The sequence below is a fragment of the Patiria miniata genome, unplaced genomic scaffold, assembly GCF_015706575.1.
Source record: "Patiria miniata isolate m_02_andy unplaced genomic scaffold, ASM1570657v1 HiC_scaffold_3, whole genome shotgun sequence".
Taxonomy (NCBI): domain Eukaryota; kingdom Metazoa; phylum Echinodermata; class Asteroidea; order Valvatida; family Asterinidae; genus Patiria; species Patiria miniata.
The window spans coordinates 18,111,174-18,127,784 of record NW_024037069.1 but is presented as its reverse complement, the minus strand read 5'-3'; the positions used below and the strand labels follow the sequence as shown (position 1 = coordinate 18,127,784).

Genomic DNA, 16,611 nt, shown 5'->3' with positions numbered 1-16,611 from the left:
TCCTCAAGGTACCTAGTGTGTTTATCGCCTGTGTTGTTCTTGATGTATTAAAAAAGAGTTGTTTCCTTATTTGTTTTTTTTTTTTATTTTTGCTGATGATACCAAGATTACACCATAGAAAACCGGCAGGAAGACCTGACAGCACTTGATAAGTGGTCCAAGCGGCAACTTAAAAAAATGTATCCAAAGAAATGTAGAGTCATGCGATCGGTGTTGACATAAGCGCAATTCTACTTAATATCAAATGAAGGCAAGTGGAAGTGATGATCTGAAAGATATCTCGTCAGAGAAAGACGTAGGTGTTGTCTTTGACTCAACTTGAAATTCCGTGACCATTATCAACTCTGTGGTTTCAAGTCGAAAGCTAACAGAATGATTAAGCGGACAATTACTCAAATGGATTGTGACAGCTTTTGTGTCTGTACAATTACAAATCCCTGGTACGACCTAGTTGTGTCTGGTCTCCATTTTGATTAATGGCTCAAAAGGGTAAGTATACACACAATTAGACTGGAATTTAAAGAATTGGGTGGGGCCTTTTAATTATGTACATGTACATTGCAGTGAGCATGTGAGGCAGTGGTGAGTGCATGACTACATGTGCGCCTAGTACATCTACCCATGGTCAGTTGTCTTGCTGCTTATTGCAATATCACCAGTGGTCAAGCTCTGTCCATTTTCAAGTTTATGGCAAGCTTTTACACTGTCATCAGAGTTTTTGCTCTTTGGGGTTTTGCCAAATATTGTTATCCCGATTTTGCTTGCTTGAGAAGTGTCTTCTTTTGGAAGTACATGTACATGTACTGCTTGACTCTCCAGTTTGACTTTGGGAGACTGACTTGTGACCGGAGGCATTGATGGAGGCCACACATCTAGAGCCCTTAGTGTTGGTTCACTACCACTGTCTACCAGACTGCCATATGTGTCTGTTTCCTATGGTTGAGACGCTCTGTTATCTGGTTTTTCCAGTATCGCATGAAATTTGCCTTTTAAGTTTTACCGTTTTATTGGTTGAACGTTCACAATCATCACGTAGGCATGTGCAACGCTACCAGTGAGTCATTTATCATAGTCCTAAATTCACAAAACACCGGACAGCTGCGTTTTGCGGCACATCGAGCGCCAATCTCCATATAAGGAGTTGTTTACGTCTACTTCGCGAAACATGAAGTAAAATTGTTTAACAAAATCGCTGGATTTTTTTTTTAACTTGTTTTGACTTTTGGACCGAAAAGTTTTGATTTATCGGACCGAAAAAGGTATTGTATGAATGCGAATAAGTTACCCATTCCCATTAATGAAAGGGAATGGTTATTAAACACTTGTTTAAGACCGGTTGGAGTCTGGATGCTGATAAATAAAGGAAAAGAGACAAAAATCGCCATCAATATTTCAGGAAAAAAAGAGTCGACTTGCTCCTTATATTCAAAACACACAATCTGACAGTAAAAATAATGTTTCAGTCGGGACTCAAATAATTAAAATCTCATTTGTATCTGAATGCCTGAGTGTGTAATCTGTTAAATATACACTCAGCTCAATAGTTCCAACGATGGCATTCCACGAACAGCTATAAAAAAAATAGGTTCTTTTAGCAGAACATGCAGAACTTCTGATAGCATGGATCAATGTCAGTAATTATTTCTTCCCTTTTTCAGATGAGTGGACGAACATGCTCTTTTAAGACATACTTCATCGACAAAATGAGGAACAAATATTAAAAAGAAAGGAAAATCAAAGGACATTTTTCTAAGAAAATAAATACGACGCCCTATGAGATGGACGGAGGGTTTTGATTGGATTTTTAATGACAAAAATACCAGACGAAATATGTATTTAGCTACTGGAAAAAAATCGTACTGTGCACATGTATGGCGTCATATTCAAATTTTGGCTTGATATTTTAAATGATTCGTTTTATCCCATATATGGCGTAAAACGGCCCAGTGATTGAAATGTTTTAATTGCCCTGTAGCCATGGCAACAATGATCGAAGTTGCGCTTACATTGTTGCACTGTTAATCTTTACACCTAACACCGAGTCCCTTTGACAGTTAATTTCGTTCATATTGGCCTGAGAAGTTAAGTGTACTGTTTGATCTTACTCTCCCCTAGTACCATTTGCATGTATATTTTGTACGCGAATTTGATTAAAGATTTTGGTCAACTGCAACACAGGCCCTACATGCATTTTGATGATAGTTTTAATAAGTATATGAACCCGTAACATAGTTTAATACATGCGTACATGTACAAAAAATGTATACCACTCTACGAGGGTAGTTCGCCCTCCAGGCAAGTATAGCTAGATGTCAAGTGGTGCGGGGAAGGGGAATAAGCTCAATTACGGTGCCAACTACATACTTTACTCCATTGTTTTCGTACACAGGAGTGGTGACGATTTGTCAACATTGTGGGCAATTCGAAAAGGGAATCTGAGGGACACTTCTCAAACATGTTAGGCCTTTACCCCTATATACATGTACATATACATTGTAATATACACGTTATTAATTATATACCCAAGTTTAATGCCCATGCTCCGCAGTAAACGTGGGTCTACTGTCGAGTTTACGTGAAATGGGTGGCGGAAGATCAATATCTTCAATATAAATATCAATATAAAGCACCGTACGGTGGAAAGAAGTATTTTTCCATTAAAAACAACAACATATTTTAATACCAGATGTCCGTAATCCTCAACAAAATAATACATGTACAATTGTAGTAATCAGAAAATCGCCTTACAAACTGAAAAAAATTAATCATTCCTTTATAATCTTAGCTATTTTCGCTGCAGTCAATTTCACCCAGTTACTTCTTATTTGTTGTCAGTACACGTCGTTTCATAACAAAACGTCGTTTCAAAATGAACAAAATACACAAAGCAAACTCGTAGAAAAAAACAAAATGTGCAAAATATCAAAGGCCAAATGACTTATGTCACCTTATCAAATGTTAACACTGTAATAAGCCATTTAATAGCAAGATATTAAATTTTCAATATTTCATTCTCCACGAAACTTGACTATCCTACCAAAATACAATCTAAAACAAGCCCAGTGAGCTAATCTTGAATGGAGACTCCGTCGTCGGCTAACTCATTAGCCTTCTCAGATTATGACGGACTGGTTTTGTTGTACGTCCATTATACCGTGTATATCAGGTGCAAAGTAAATTTTTACTATCGTAGCCTTTTTAGTTCAGTCATACAATGTGCTTCTCCAATGGCACACATTGCATAGGGGGCCAGGAGTTCGGTCGTCCCAAGCAACTATTAGGTACTGAAGATATGGGCGTACACCCTGACAACTTATCGCTAGTAGCGTATACCACAGGATACTGATGCCAGCTTCGAAGCTTGGCCTGACGGTGGTAGAGGGCCTCTCTCTCGTGAAGGGCCTGGTTCCAGTAATGATCGTACAGGCTTTCGAAAACTCGAACTTCTTCGGGGGTTCTAGGAACGCCATCTCGTGGCACAAGGTTCCATGGTGTGTATGACTTGGCGGTTGGACACAGAGTGGCTGATTTGAAACCATAAACGTCGGGATTCGAGGAAGAGGGTCGTCGCATGACATACGGCAGTACACGTGAAAAAGAAGACGCATTTGTGGTGTTGTGTTTCATGGTACTCTGGTCTGTGACTGCGACACGTGACTCAGGATGAAGACAAACTGACGAGTTGTCTTTGCAAGTCTCTTCATCTGTTGGCGAATTCAAGAAGCGGCTAATAGGCAGGTTGTGATGTGTACGATAATGCACATCATTTCTGGGGGTGCTAACCTCAGGAAGCCCTGATACGGGGGAAGGATTTGGTTGACTGCGGGAGCTTTCGGCTGCTTTGCGTGGGGAGTGGAACTTATCTGTGGACGAAGTATGCATGCTCAAGTCAAGAGGAAGTAACTGAACGGAAGTGTCATCTCCTTTTGACGAGGAAGCTGATGCTGGTTCCACTGGTTGATCTATGTGGACTGTGGGTGGTAAAACACTCGCTCCAGCCGGCAATACAATGGGAGATGATTCAATAGGCTGATCATCGAAAACGGGGCTTGGTGCGGTACTGCCACCTACATGCTGCACCTCAGGTGGGGTGCCGTTGCTTTGCCATCGTGGCTCCGGTACAGTGGACTGATCATAGAAGATTGTTGGATGACTTGGAGCCAACTGGTGCAAGGATGGCTCGGATGGTCTCGGGATCTTGACAGAACTGTTGCATTGCCAGCTCGGCTTGGCTGCATGGCAATGGCTGCAGTCTGGATTCATGGCCCAGAAGTTGTCCTTGCCGAACGGCCTCTTGCTGTTTCGCAGCAGCTTCACGAAACAGCGACTGGAGGAGAGGTTGTGACGGACGCTGTTCTTCCAGCCCACGTAGCTTCCCTGGAAACATTCGTTGTTTTCCTCCAGATAGGCAACAATCTCTCTCAATGTGAGCATGCAGTGGGGAGAGGCCTGTGAGGGAACGAAACAAATTAAGAATTTAACGTTGAATTTATGGTATAGTGACGAACAATTTTGTCAGAATAAGGGTTCGAATTTGAAACCCGTTTTAAAAAGAGACTTATAAGCCCAAAGGTAAGTGCTGGGGGAGGGGTTCGGACCGCAAGACCCCCGTAGAAATAGTTGGTTAAGGTATTGTCATTGAACTCCTAGGAGATTGATCCCAGGATCCCAGGAAGAGTACACAATATATGAAAAGTTGGGATCGAAATGACCAAGTCCTGAACAAGGAAAAGAATTCAGACCTTTCTGCATTGTGCATTTCTTTTTTTAGTTTGTTACTAAAACGGTCACCAGCGCTCCACTGAACGTGCTCAAAATATAACTTATTGGCCTGCATGTACATTCCATGTGCACGTCTACAGCACATTTTAAACATTGACATGTATTAAGTAGAGCCTGAAAGCCCTAGGGGTGCACGCCTGTAAATAGGCCAAACATCCGCCCGCCGAGCTCATGAATAAAAGTTATACCCTCAAAATATTCTATATTAGAGAGTTTTGAGTGCCATAAAGTTGGGGAATTGAAGAGATATAGTAATGAACCTCTGTCCCGGACATTGGGCTTCCAATTCTGAGCCTTTTGGATGCTATTGGGCTCGAAAGTGGCGCTATTTTGCCATGTTGTGGAGGGATCATTTTTCAAGATGGCTACTTTTCCGCTTTGGGGAAAATAGGGGTCGTCTTTTTTGGGTGAGAATATCTCGAAAAGTCAATGGTCAACCCACCAAAAAATGAAAAGAAAAATGAAAGATGACACATCGATCATCATTTTTCTGTGCAGCTTGAATACCTGTGAGAGTTCTGAGTATTTTTAAAAGAATTTTGAAGTATGCGCATTTAGCACTAGTGTCTATGGGATTTTTTTTGCAGGGTTGCACCCCTAGTGCCGCACTTTCGGACTCCTTGGGAAATAAAGGTGCAGACATTCTTTTAAAATGCTATTATTTTTTGGCACATTGATTTCTTCAAAAAATAAATTCGATAGAAGGCCTTCAATTTATGGAAACTACATTGACGCCTGATGTGACCTCTCACCTCCGAAAATCTAAAATACATGTGGACTAGTGGAACTGGGTCCTACTGTACAACGATGAAATTGTATGAAATAATATTGTGGCGGTCATGGGGTGAAAGCTGAAAATTATATAGGAGAATAAAATGGCATACATATTTTTTAAAATAAACTCGAAGGACTCGTTATCATTTACAAACAAATCTAAAATGACGTTAACAAGATCTGTATTCAAGCAAGCCGGACTAAATCTAGATCCCATGGGCTTTAAGTAGGTAAATCTTCGCGTCGTCATCATTTTCGTTCTCACGCAGGTACGCGATGCGAAAACAAAAAGGTGATCGAACAAGGAGACCTAGGTATGAACATGCCGGATGTGAAAGGTCGTAAGTAAAATACGTGTTTATACCTCCAACTGAGTTTTCAGCATTTTTTCTTGTGGAATGCCAAGATAAAATACCTACATGAATGGTTTGTTTTGGGTGATTACGGCTAGAAATCATTCTGTCAAAAAATCATAGCAAGTGAAAGGGCAACCCCTTGTAAAATGTTCATTGGTGGGTCACGTCCGGAAGGTCAATGATAAAATTGCGTACTTTCAGGCTACATTGTTACACAGTCCAAACGCGCACCCGACTCGAGCATAGCCTTTGTTTCCATCTTCTTTTCTACTGTTGTTTCAAAAAAGGGGGGGATTGTTAAAACAAAAAGGTGGACTTGTTAAAATAGGGCACTCTTTACAAATGGGGGTTAACGCTGGTGAAAAAGGCACTTGAATGAAAAAAATAGGCAATTTTTACAAAATATTTGGGAACCCCCTCCCCCTGGCTTCCCCTCTGATACGATAACCATTCCTTTATCAAAATGACGCATGCGCATTATGGACCTAGACTGTACTTGATAGAGAACACAAAAATTGCATCCCGGAACGGTACTCCGAAAGAGGGCGTTTTCAAAACGAACCGATATCACCCACGATCTTTTATCACAACGTCTTGGAAATCTATTAAGTGTGCTTTTTTAAGGAATAAATTGTATTTGAGACTAAAAAGGTACTAAAAAAAAAAAAAAAGTCGTATACAAGAGGGCCCACAATAACACTTACAACACTATAACCAAAATTATTGTGCGCCGTGATAGCAGTGCGATTTAGTGTGACCCAATTTCGAATTTAGTCTGGTTCCCAGACCAAACGATTCTGACTATTCCTGATGAATCTTAGGTCAGGCAGCCTCCGTGGCTAAAAATAAACATGACGACATTGATGGCCCTTTTTCAAACCTCGGCTTCGTTTCCGATTTCGCTTTATCGCTTGTAGCTTTTAATGTTCTGATCAAATTTTTTAATAAATCACTTGCTTCGTAATATCATACAGTTATGATAATACAGTTTGATGTTTCTGTAAGATAACATTGACTAATGTTGATCTGGAATCTTCAAAATTTGGCACCAAAATAGCACTGTTCGCAGGCGGAGCCGAATGAAGACCGAGTTTTGGAAAATCTCGGTAACGGTCGTCAAATTCAAAATTGTACATGACGCAGCAAAAAGTTCGCCCATACGATCCGAGTATAATTGATGCACAAAATCGTCGTTGAATTTCAAGTTTTCTAGATGAAAGCAATGAATATTAATAATCAACTCATTTAAAATAAAATTAACAAGCAATTAGCAGTTAATTAAACCTATATTATATACTCGGAAATACTCGGGCGCTATCCGATTGTCAACGAAACGACTTCGGCAAACTTCGGAAATTTTCGGAAAAAGGAGGATTTCCTCCCGTTTTCGTGACGTGACGTAAATTGTAATACAATGTATTACCGGAGGCTACCGGACCTAAGACTCATCAGAAATAGTCGGAAACTTTTGGTCTGGGAACCAGACTATTTCGAATTACCCGATCGTGAGCCCTACTACTCAGCTGCGACAAAAAGCGACGATGTCAAAGTAGGCCCAACGGTTTTCAAAACGTACGCCTTCGACTTGCATTGGGCCTGCAGCAAAGTCACCTGGTGCAAATACAATAAGAAAAGACTTGGCGTCGACAGGAACAACAGTACAAAGGGAAAATCCAGACCGCATGTTACATCCACAAATAAGTAATGTTAATCTTATCTTTACATTTTATTCAAGACCCAAAGTTTCCTATATGGCTTTAACTAACCACTAATTTAATGTCCACGCACGATCACCATGCAGTTGCAACCAAATATATACATATATACAACTTGTGTTAGAGGGCCAGTGTCTTTGTTTATTTAAAGTGTTTGAGCTCTTAATTTTTTTGACAAGTGAAGCAACAGTCCGCTGCCCGTTTTCGTCAGATGCAGAACGTTCAACGCGTCTATGGTTCCGACTTAAACAAAAAGTTCAATAAAATGGGTTAATTCAAAGACCAAAGATTACATCAGTGTCTACACAGTTTCCTTATAGGACAGCAATGTCATAGTGTGCACAATCCGGAGAAACCAGCAAGTGATTAGTTTCTTTGATGTCGTATCGCGTGGCATTGTTGAGTTGGCATTTTTTTCCATCGATGTTGAAAGAACGGCAGCGCCAGTCTCTCTTGCAGAGCAGGCAACATTGTGAGGCCATCCTGATAGTGATAGTCTGGTAGGTGTGACTATGCATGCAGCGTCCCATGGCTGCAATGACACACCGAGCATCCTTGCAGCATTGTCTTTTCAAAGCGGGACGCTCGCACACAGCGTATTTCCAACCATCACACTTCTGCGCGATCCACATCGGGTAGTGAACGCTCATCGCTGCACAGTTCAGTTCATCAGGTGTGCCACTTGGGTGTGTCGGATAGAACCATTCAGCGCCAAGATAGAGGGAACTGGACTCACTGCCATCACAGACCCAAACACCTTCAGTCAGGACATCTGTGCATCCCGTCCAGACACCATGGCCCACGGCAGCTGATCCAGCCTTGAAAGGTATGCCCCGAGAAGCCGTAAAGATCTTCCAGATGAACTCGTACTCTTCCAATGAATTGGGTGTGGCCAGACGCCCGTCCAATTTGTGACACTGGCTCGTGGCGTTGACCCTTTTGCGAACGCCTTTAAGAGTTTTGTAACAATTACCCTCCCATCCGTCCCAGCCGTTCGGGCAGAGTTGCCGATCGGGAGCAGGGCATGGGTTTGTACTAGCCAACGTCATAAACGTGAGGGCGAGCACACAATACATGAGGGCCGACATCGTGCCGGTCTTTCTCAAAATACGATGGAGAAATGAGGTAGAGCAAATGAGCGTGCCAATTTAACCGTTGGAATAAAATAGGATGAATGCAAACACTCGCGAGTCTAAAATAGACATGCAAACAAGTTAAGGTGACGTGTGGAAAAATAATGGTATATACGCTCGGCTCCGGTTCTTGTTCACAGGTCAATCAGTATTGAGTGATTACAAGAAATTAGAGAAATCTTCATTGCAATTAAAAGAGGCTCAAAATAATCCAAGCGGCACATGCGTCGATAACAGATCACAATGAATAAAGGTACCTTTTTTTGCAAAAGCGCTTATACTTAACTTTCACTTTATTTTCTGTAATGAACAGTGGACGAAGCAGGCAAGGTTTGTGTGTACACGCATCGCGCCAAACAAGTCAATAGCATCACAAGATCAATATGTGGTATACATTATAGAAAGATGTGAGCGAGCATGCGTACGAGACTTTAAAATGAATCGATTGAAATTAGATGGGAGGGGAGATGTATACGAGTACACTGGAGAGATCAATGTCATAGTGACTTGGAAAATGAAAAGAAGCAACTGTTTACAACAAAGGACCATTGTAATCCATTGCACTTGTGGCCATGAACGACTAAAAATCGATTAAAACGAGCTCCGGATTTACTTTCCACCTGAACGAATTGCCATTGTGATAGCAGGTTGTACTGTGTCCATTTTTTGAATCCACTCAACAAGCTTCCCGTGTATTGATCCTATTTGGTCGCACCCTGAGGCACTGTATTACCAAAAAAAATGTATTCAGAAACCACAAGCGAAAATACACTGTTCTCTCTCTTTGAAATAAAATAAGCTGCTTTATGATCAAAAGGATATAAAGAGCAGCAGTTATAAGTTCTCATTACACTGTAGCCCAGTAAGAGTAGGCCCTGACATTTTAGTTAAACAGTAAATATTGGTGGCAAAGTGTTTATTAGGACTCCAACTATCTCAAGAAGATTCAACCAAAATCAACTTTGGGGGAAAATGATAATTAACTAATTAAACAAAACAATAGGCTTCACAACATGGGCTTCACAACATGGGCTTCACAACATGGGCTTCACAACATAGACATGTATTTCCGACACTGGAGCGATCTCCTACACTTTGAATAGTTGAGCAAGGATTTTTGCAAGTTTCAAACTTAAACGAATATGAAATGGCAAAGGCACCAGCTTAAAATTGATGACCAAATATTGTTATTGTTTAAGAACTTCATTGTTGTCATCGCCATTTACATTGTCTGCATCTCAAACTACAAAATGGCTTCTGCTCTAAAAGTTGATAAAAAAAAGTCTGAAAGAGAATCCAAATCTAAGCCTTTGATTATGAATTTCAATTGAGCTTTTATATTGTTAAAATCCATTGCGTGCCCCTGCAGAAAATGAGCTCCCTGGCAGCAAAGTGGATCCCTTAGCTATAGTCACGCCACTGCGTTTACTTTTCAGCCATGTCTACTTTCGCGTGGCTACCCATAAATTGCCCGTAACTACTAAAAAAATTATCAATCTAACTACTGATTACTCAACCCCAAAAAAGTCCCCGCTTAATACCTTTTTGTCTAACTCAAAAACTACCGGGCACATCTTGCTCAAATTACGACTAATCAGTACAGAAATTCCTTAGCAATCCAGCCATACTTTTTGTTTGGCCCAAAACAGTGATAACGTGTACCAAATTATGCAATTAATGGCAAATGCTACCGAAAAAAGTTGCATTTTTGTATGTGCAAGGTGAGTGTGAACCACAACCTGCACGTATACAAAAGTGCAACTGTTTTCGGTATCATTTGTCATAAATTGCATAAATTCGTACATATTATCACCTTTTTTGGGGGACCAAACAAAGAGTATGGCTCGATTACTAAGGAATTACTGTACTGATTAGTCGTTATTTGAGCAAGATGTGGCCAGTAGTTATTGAGTTGGACAAAAAAAGTATTGAAAGGACACTTTCTTTTTTGGTTTAGTGTAGTCGCATGATCTAATTTAATTGAGCTCCATTGTTAATTCCGATTTAATAGACACAGGGTGAGTAAGGGATAAGATACTCTAAGCAAAGTAAGGTATGCATATTAGAAATGCAACAAAAAATGATTGATGCAACAAACTTTGTAAGCCCAATCATTGACGAAACGGAACTCAACCCATCAAACCCCAACAGCATGATTTGTTGGAATTTGTCAGGATGGGTACAGTACCCCTAAACTGACAGTCTTTTACATTGGCTTGGCACACCTCCAGAAACTAAAACAGAAATATGTGTGTACAGTTTCCCATATGGTGTTGGAATTTGCCAGGATGGGTATGGTTCCTAGTAAATCATGCTAGGGAGTTAGGGTTGGATAAAAAAAAACACATGACGGGTTTAATATTTAGGTGGTACGTTTTAACGCAATGTCATCATGCCGCAACAAATACTTTGAAGGTCTCTGAATTTTTTAACACCATAGCCTACGGATACAACACGGCTAACGGAGAAGGAAGACATGGAAAGGTCTACAGTCAACTCGACCGTTTGACAACTCGTCGGTTGTGCCGGCTAGATGGGCCACTGTGCGTTCAAATTGAGAGTCAAGTCGCCGATGGAATTCGGTCCGATGGACACGGCACATTACACTAGAGCTGCTCTTCAGGATATAGATATATATCAATATGTATAATCGCGCTTACATCAAAACGGCGCATTTTAAAAGCTTTCGTATTAGTTTCTCCACTGAGGGTCGCACTAAACAGCGTCAACACAGCGTCAACACAGCGTCAACACACCGTCAACACATCCAAAACACATTCTGAATTGACAAAAAGGGCATATAATTGTGAAACATACAATAAAAGAGAATTTCCATTGGATTGAGTTTCCATTTCGTTGTTAAAAATATCGTATTTTCACGCGAAAAAAATGACCTTAACTTGCACGGCCGTTGTCCGCCATCTTGACTTCGCACAAAGCTTGGACTACACCATTTCAAGTAGGGGTGTGAAGGTAATGACATTATCTTGTCATAAACAACATAGGGCGCCTTGCTGCAGACTAGACAGAGGGATACCAGATCTGTGTGAGGACTAAGGATCGGAGGAGTGGCAGATCATTATTTTGTGAGTTGTGTTTATGTTTTGGTCTTTGCAGATATTTTTAACACTGGCGACCCCGGCCGCGTCCCTCTCTGTTGGTTTATTGTACAACGCTATCACCCTTTAGAATAATGGTATAGTCCGCGCTGCCACTGAGGCAACATGGCGGGTGTTCGGCAGCCGATTTCGGAGCGGCACGGAGAGCCAATTTTCTTGAACTAAAAATCGCGATTTTCAGACGTTTAACCTATTGATTTTAAGCACAAATCTTGTTTCTGTCCATACTGTATGGGTTGCATACTGCTTTTGTCAATTTTAATGCATTTAGGATGTGTTGACGCTGTGTTGACGCTGTGTTGACGCTTTGGAGTGTGTTGACGCTGTGTTGACGCTGTTTAGTATGTAGTGCTATTGACTACTTTAGGATGTTCGAAAAAAAACTCAAGATTTTAGCCCACCCCTTGTCAAAAATTTGGGACGGGGATATATACCCCCGGGTTTTACGCCCCTGCGTTTTAGTCGAGTACGTTGTACAACAGACGAGTTGGCACAACGGATGGTTTGAGTCGAGCTGGCAAAGGGTCGATTGACTAGATATGTCATAACACAAATGCTTAATGCTCAATTGTTACGAATCTTATTTTCTTCAGAAACATTATAATAGATTATATTTTCACATATTTCGGAGTCTGTATTTACCTTGATAGCCATTGTGATGAGCTCGACGTAAGAATAAGGCGCACTAACTCTGCGTTTGTAACCAGGCCTCCTGATGCCCTTCGTTGACAACCTCCGACGGGCCGGGGCTCTGGGTCGGACATCGCCGTGATTTGTGCTGGGTTTCCGGCCATGGTCTGCCGACTGGTCTTCCACAAGGTTGCCCAACAGGTGTCCTCCGTTCTCCTTCTTGAATTTTTTGAGTGATATCATCTTGGCTCCACTTTAAAAAATGTAATCAAAGTAACGAGACAATTTTCCCCCGAAGTGCATCCAGGGCCAAAGCTCGCGTAATACTGAAGGGTTATCCAATAAACGATTGCCTGTGTCACTGTACTGTGTGGCCTAGCTGGAATCACTGGTGTGATTCCCTGGAATTGCATTCATTTTGCTCGGCCTTTTCAGGGAGAGTCTAATAAAGCAATTTGCATGCGTAACTTTTGCCAAGCCCGCAGATTGTTTATCAGGGTCTTCAAAGGTTGAATAGCTCGCAACTAACAAAAAGTTGTGTCCCGGCTGGCGTCTCTATTGAAATTTGTTCTTTTAAAGAATGCCATTCATCCCTCTATAAGGCATTATAAGAAATTCGGTGACAATTGCAAAACAAACTCAGTCATCCATTTACGGCCACATTCAGCTGTGAACGCCTGAGAGGCCACTGGTACCTTTCTGCCAAGGGAATCCTATTGTGTGGTTTAGTGGGTAACATTGGCGTTTGGCATGGTGTCTAGCTGGTGCAATAAAGCGCGGCAACATCACAGGAATGATCCATACAAAGCCGCAGATGCCTCAAACGCGAGCATCTTAATTGTCTTGTTTTAATTGCATTAGGGGGGGGTGATGGATTTAGTTAGTTCATCTTTAAAAAACAGACAATTAAGTTTGCGTGCGGTTTACGCAGTTTAGGACGCTCTTTCTCTGTATGTGTGCAGCAGCGCTTGCCGCTCGAAAGCCGCATTTCACAAGTGAAATAATTAATACGTTATCTAACGTTACCGAAGATAGAGATTACAAAAAGCAAGACAAATTAAATTTACAATCTCGAGGTTTGATTCACGGCGAAGGAAAGCCTTACCACATGTTAGGAGGGGGCAATCAAGCATAAATAAGACCACACGAATAACCAAGGCAGAATCTACTACGTTTGGGTATTGTTTGCAGGGACTGCAACAATTTGTTTCCATATCTTCCTTTGGATTTGCGAGGGCGTCGTGTAATTAGATAAAAGTTGGTGGCTAAAAAGGAACTGACGATGTTTTGGAGCGGGTCAAGGTTAATACACAAAGTGCGGTAGAATTGAGATAAATTGCGCATTTTATGGCCATTGTCCAAATCCGTCACAGACGTGTTGCAATCACTGACCGGTGAATTAAAAGTGAGAAGTTTTGTTGAAGTTTTTGAACAGGAGAAACTGCACTGCATGGAGAAATTTCTTCATTGTCACAGTAACAATGCACAACAAGGTTGATATTCTTCGTCTTGATTTTGTTTTATAGGACTTGACATGGACCGAATAGGTTGCGTCCGATATTATTATACAAAATATTGACTGTTTCGACGGTAGTATTCGCATCGGGAAAATAGAATCATGGATCACCTCGGGAGGCTATCCCAAGGTGATCCATGAGTATATATGAAAATATAGAATGCTCCATGGATCACCGAGGGAGGCTAGTTTTACTACACCACGAGATAAAGGAGTCAATATTTGTTTTATAACACCTCTCCCTCAGATTCTGCTCAATTTTAAGCGATAACCGATTAATGTAATCTAAATGCAATTAAAATCTACTTCTTTTTGAAAACGAAATTAGTTGAAAATTTACTTGCAGTTTGAACCTAACAGCGCTAGCGCTTTAACGCTTGGAGGCTACGGGTATAGTACCTAGCTTTGTTGGTACGCATACGGTAAAGTACTTTCAGCAGCGTAGCTAGGGTTCTCATCCGGGGGGGGGGGGAGGCGCACAAAAAAATGGAGTGGAGAGAGAAGTAGGGTGGCTGGACACCGTTTTCCCATGGGGCGCTGTTCAAAACTTATATCATGTTTAATGTCAGACAAACTACCGCTATTTGCTTTCCATAGACGTTAAAATGAACATGCATCCACTCGCGAAAACAAAGGGTTTGAGGAAGAAAATACGCACAAATCATTTCGAAAATTTCCAGTGGGGGTCGACTGGGGGACTTTTATGGGGGCGTGCCCCCCCCCCCCCCCGTAGCTACGCCGCGGCGTAGTGCACAGCAAGATAGCACTTAGCGAATGCCATGTGACTCGCTCTCGGCCAATCAAGATACTGAAGAAGTTGACTTAGTCGGATTCACTTAGTCGACCGCTTCCATGGGCGAATAGGACAGTATAGGCCATATAATTAGTCATTCGGGCGCATCCTAACGAAAGGCATTATACGTTTAGCGGCCATCTTAGAGGACATCTTTTGTTATTGTAGTTCAGTAACAATGAATACACAAAAGGCTTACTTGTGCATATCCCAGCAATACAAAGGTATTTCCCTCTATAATGATGGCCGCTAACTACTCACGTAGCACGCACGCTTTTTTTTTGGTGACTCGCAATTAAGGCAGGCCATCTTTTCCTTAAAAAAAAAACACTGGTTAAGGTGATCAGAAATTGCCTCAGATCGCACCACAGAACATCTAAAATCCAAAATAATTTCGGGGCCCTTAAGCGGGCCCCGAACCCCACGCTGTAATTTTTAGCTAGCACTAGCAGCTACCTTACAGCTGCAGTCCCCATTTTTATGGGAGCGGAAACCAGTCTAGTTTAAACACAGTAGTCTGGTTGCAAATATTGTACGTCTACAAAAATGAAAACTAACGAGCATGACGAGTCTGTTACCAAACGTATGTTTACGTACGTACGTACGTACAGTTGTACATGGGAAATGGGTCAACTCGTACCCGAGATAACTCGTACCCGAGTCAACTCGTACCCCGAAATTGACGCCCCAGTCAAGTCGTACCCAAGTCAAGTCGTACCCCAGTCAACTCGTTTCCGAGTCAAGTCGTACCCGAGTTGGCTCGTACCCGAGTACGAGTTGACCCAAAATCTGTACATGACGTACGGACGTGTGATCGTGAGTCAAGATCATCAGATGGTGATCTCGTATTTAAAAAAGGTGTGTTTTTGTTCATAACATAATAGGTTTACCGAAAAATATAAATAGTTATGACATAAACGCCTGCGGAGCTTCTGTTCTGTTTATTTCTTACTATTTTATGCAGCGATTTCCAAGCTACCGGCTGCAATATTTTGATTGATTGATACAAAATTTTCATCATTTCATTTCAACCACCATCCAATTGCATGCGATAGGCGGCTCACTCGCACGTCGCATCGTTAGCTGGCAGAAGTTCTTACTTGGTAGGTTGTTTTTGGACTTCTTGGGCATTTTAAGAAGGAAGTGTTTATTTAGCCGGCTTTCTTTCTGTAAATGATATAAATAAAGGAGACTTGTAATGCACCTTGTCTGTCACATCGTGACACTGTTGTGCCCATTCTTGAAAATCACGCATTCTCGAGAATGGGCATGCACATTCTCGAGAATGGGCGCGCATTCTTAAGAATGAGCGCCCATTCTTAAGAACGAGCACGCGTTCTTAAGAATGAGCGCTCATTCTTAAGATTGGGTGGGAATATCACGTGCACAATTGATGAATTTTGCCCAATCTTAACAAACATTGCACGACAAAATTATGTTAAATGAATTGTATAGCGGTTAAAAGGGAAACAATTCATATAAAGAGGAAAGAAAATGTGCTATGCTTCTGTACTCGTATAACTACGATAATTTGAATCAAATTAAACCTGTTATTATTGCTTTTTTTCTGCCCACTATGGGAAGTTTTGTAATAACGGAGGACTGGGAACTAGTCTGGGAAGTGCTTTGTTTAGGCTAGACAAGTTACAAGTCCCTGCATGTATCATATGCGTGCCACGAAAAAAAAACGATGTCCAGAAGCTGCCAAAATTGCTCTTTTGACTAGATAGAATCCAGCTCTGCGACGTAATGGTGGGGTGTGAACAATAAATTGGTGGCAATTTAAATGGGAA

At 41.4% G+C, this 16,611-nt stretch overlaps 2 protein-coding genes across 6 annotated transcripts in view; one reads left to right on the top strand and one right to left on the bottom strand.

The window, feature by feature from the left end:
- Positions 1 to 1,478: 1,478 nt before the first annotated feature.
- Positions 1,479 to 13,014, bottom strand: LOC119737216 (forkhead box protein F1-like). The gene is made up of 2 exons (XM_038211401.1): positions 12,522 to 13,014; positions 1,479 to 4,449 (listed from the first exon to the last, which is right to left on the bottom strand). Exons 1-2 carry the CDS (start codon positions 12,750 to 12,752, stop codon positions 3,208 to 3,210), a joined length of 1,473 nt encoding a protein of 490 aa, XP_038067329.1. The 5' UTR covers positions 12,753 to 13,014; the 3' UTR covers positions 1,479 to 3,207.
- LOC119737217 (IST1 homolog) overlaps positions 8,321 to 16,611 on the top strand; it is a 22,829-nt gene continuing 14,538 nt past the window's right edge. For 3 of the 5 annotated variants that reach the window (XM_038211406.1, XM_038211405.1, XM_038211402.1), the window contains exon 1: positions 15,453 to 15,676. The gene's annotated coding sequence lies outside the window, so the exon portion shown is untranslated. Of the gene's footprint in view, positions 8,454 to 15,452; positions 15,677 to 15,873; positions 15,922 to 16,611 lie in introns of those variants that run through there. The other 2 variants (XM_038211403.1, XM_038211404.1) reach the window with 2 other exon arrangements.

Coding starts and splice junctions, on each gene's coding strand:
- LOC119737216 (XM_038211401.1), bottom strand. CDS start 12,752: ATGATATCACTCAAAAAATTCAAGAAGGAGAACGGAGGACACCTGTTG. Junction 4,450..12,521: donor TCATCACAATGGCTATCAAG/GTAAATACAGAC, acceptor GTTCCCTCACAG/GCCTCTCCCCACTGCATGCT.